General features: G+C 41.6%; 1 protein-coding gene across 1 annotated transcript; it reads left to right on the plus strand.

Moving 5' to 3' along the window:
• Nucleotides 1-352: 352 nt before the first annotated feature.
• Nucleotides 353-1,641, plus strand: LOC1270275 (angiopoietin-related protein 1). Its single transcript, XM_061644785.1, has 3 exons — nucleotides 353-581; nucleotides 639-1,400; nucleotides 1,471-1,641. Exons 1-3 carry the CDS (start codon nucleotides 460-462, stop codon nucleotides 1,586-1,588), a joined length of 1,002 nt encoding a protein of 333 aa, XP_061500769.1. The 5' UTR covers nucleotides 353-459; the 3' UTR covers nucleotides 1,589-1,641.
• Nucleotides 1,642-2,286: the final 645 nt, after the last annotated feature.

The raw sequence follows: 2,286 nt of genomic DNA on the forward strand, positions 1-2,286 counted from the left end.
GGTGCCATTTTCGGGATGCATTTAGCACTTAACTGGCGTTCTGGGTTTGGATGGTTGGACATTCGTTGGCGACACGCGAGGTTCGTTTGCATGTTGATACATTAATTCACCTGTGAGAGGGAGGTTTCTGATGTGATTATAACATATGACTTTGACGGTTTGATGTTCTAGTACTTGTGGTAAATTGATCCTTCCTAACGATAGTTTGGTTTTTAAATAATCAACTTTTTCTTATGTGTAATGATCTTGTTGAATAATTTGTTTGTTCGTGACTGTGAACTCTTCAAAGTGAATTCGTAAACAAAAACCTGCTCGAAAAAGACGTCAAAAAAGATGTTTGCTTTTGCACGCCAGCACGCTTTGCTTATCAATCTCAATGCTACGGAACTACGGAGTCGCCGGGTGTGCGGTTAAGCAAATGATCGTTTGCATTTACTTTAGAAGTTAGTTGTTCAAAAAATGATCATATTTTTAATCTTGACATTAAGTGTTTCTCAAGCGATTGGTGAAGTAGAACAGAATGCAGGATGTGGGTTTGGATTCGAGCTGTTGATGGCAAAGTTAGAAGCAATAGAAGACAGGTACGCATGGTAGAGATGTGGAGAATGTGTAGCAAACTATAGCTTCTAATGTTACAGATTGATTGCCCTTGAGACACGGCTGGAGAATGCATCACCAAACACAATACAAACCGAGAATATTCAAGCAGTCCAGAAATCAGAAAGAATCGTTGAAGAACGTTCCAATATCATTCCAGTGCCTGAGCCCAACAGCAAACAAGCAATACAACAGCCAATAGAAGCGAAAGTCGAACCCGCACGGTCAAAGTATCCACTCGGCATCGAGCCTACCGCAGAACAGCTTGCACTAGGTGAAGACAGCATTTACAGCTCGTGCCGCGAGGTCCCATCCAGGGTCAGTGGCGTATTTCTTATCAAAATTTCGGACGATGCCCGGCCAATGAATTTGCTCTGCGATGCGCACGCAAACGACGTCGGGTGGATCGTGGTGCAGAATCGTTTCAACGGTTCGGAATCGTTCTATCGCAAGTGGAGCGACTACGAGGCCGGATTTGGCAGCTTGGATGGGGAGTTTTGGCTCGGGCTGGAGCGCATTAGCCAGCTGGTGAACAATGGGCGCCGGTGGGAGATTATGTTTTTGCTGACAAACTGGGGAGGACTTATACAGTACAGCAGGTTCACCAAGTTCCAGTTTGGCAATGCGGACGATGGATACATGCTGAAGCAGGCGACATCTTACTCGGGCAATGCGGGCGACTCGATCAGTCGACATGCGGGTATGAAGTTTACAACGTACGATCGAGATAACGATGCGGCACCGTACAACTGTGCGAAGAAGCATCGCGGTGGTTGGTGGTACCATCAGCAGTGTGTTACCAGGTAATTGTATAGAATGTTTAACAATTGTAGATCATTCTTAGCATAACTACTACTTTTTTGTATGTTTTAGCAATCTTAATGGCGTGTACGGTAATACGTTTAGTGATCAGTCAAACAGTTGGATGACGATGAAACCTAATGGCTGGGGATTGAAGGCATCAAAAATTATGATACGAGAAATGTTGTAAATGATACTACTACGGAAATGGAAAATAAATATCTAGGAGATAGTTTCAGATGAGTGTTGTGGAGTATAGGTGTCATTTTCTAAAGTTTTGTTTGTCGTACAAACAAGAAGTCAGTACATAATTACATTAATACATTAATTTGCTACACAGCGTCGAGAATATACGCAAACCGTTAAAAGGGAGTAAAAAAGCTTTTGGACAATATAATTTTGGAAAACATATTTAAGCATTAATATAAAAGGAGTGAGAGTTATTAACAAATTCCTGATTTCTTCTAGATATTAAAAAAAAAAAACTGTGAATGGAATAAAACATTAATGAGCTATATACAAAATTTCGATCAACTATGTTCAAAATGGTTGTAGATAGACCAGGGCCGTTGTGCGAGTAACATATAAATTGTAACCATCCATTTAGTTTATTTTGCAATCTATAAAATGTTCCTTTTTGTTTTGCAACAAGTCCAACATTTTCCTATCACACGGCGCATCTCCGTTTCTCCCAAGAAAATGGTCAATGCCTTCGAGCGAATCCTTTAAAGCCGTACCGCTCCCTTTCCAGGGAAAACGACCGCGCAGAACAAACACCAATCAATACAGAAATCTGTTGACACAGGACAAAAATGAAAAACGGTTTGTTTGTCCCGTCACTGGCAACGCTGGCACTCCAAAACTAAGTTCACCCTCTTCTCGGCTTCA

This window comes from Anopheles gambiae, chromosome 2 (assembly GCF_943734735.2).
Source record: "Anopheles gambiae chromosome 2, idAnoGambNW_F1_1, whole genome shotgun sequence".
In the NCBI taxonomy this organism is placed as follows: domain Eukaryota; kingdom Metazoa; phylum Arthropoda; class Insecta; order Diptera; family Culicidae; genus Anopheles; species Anopheles gambiae.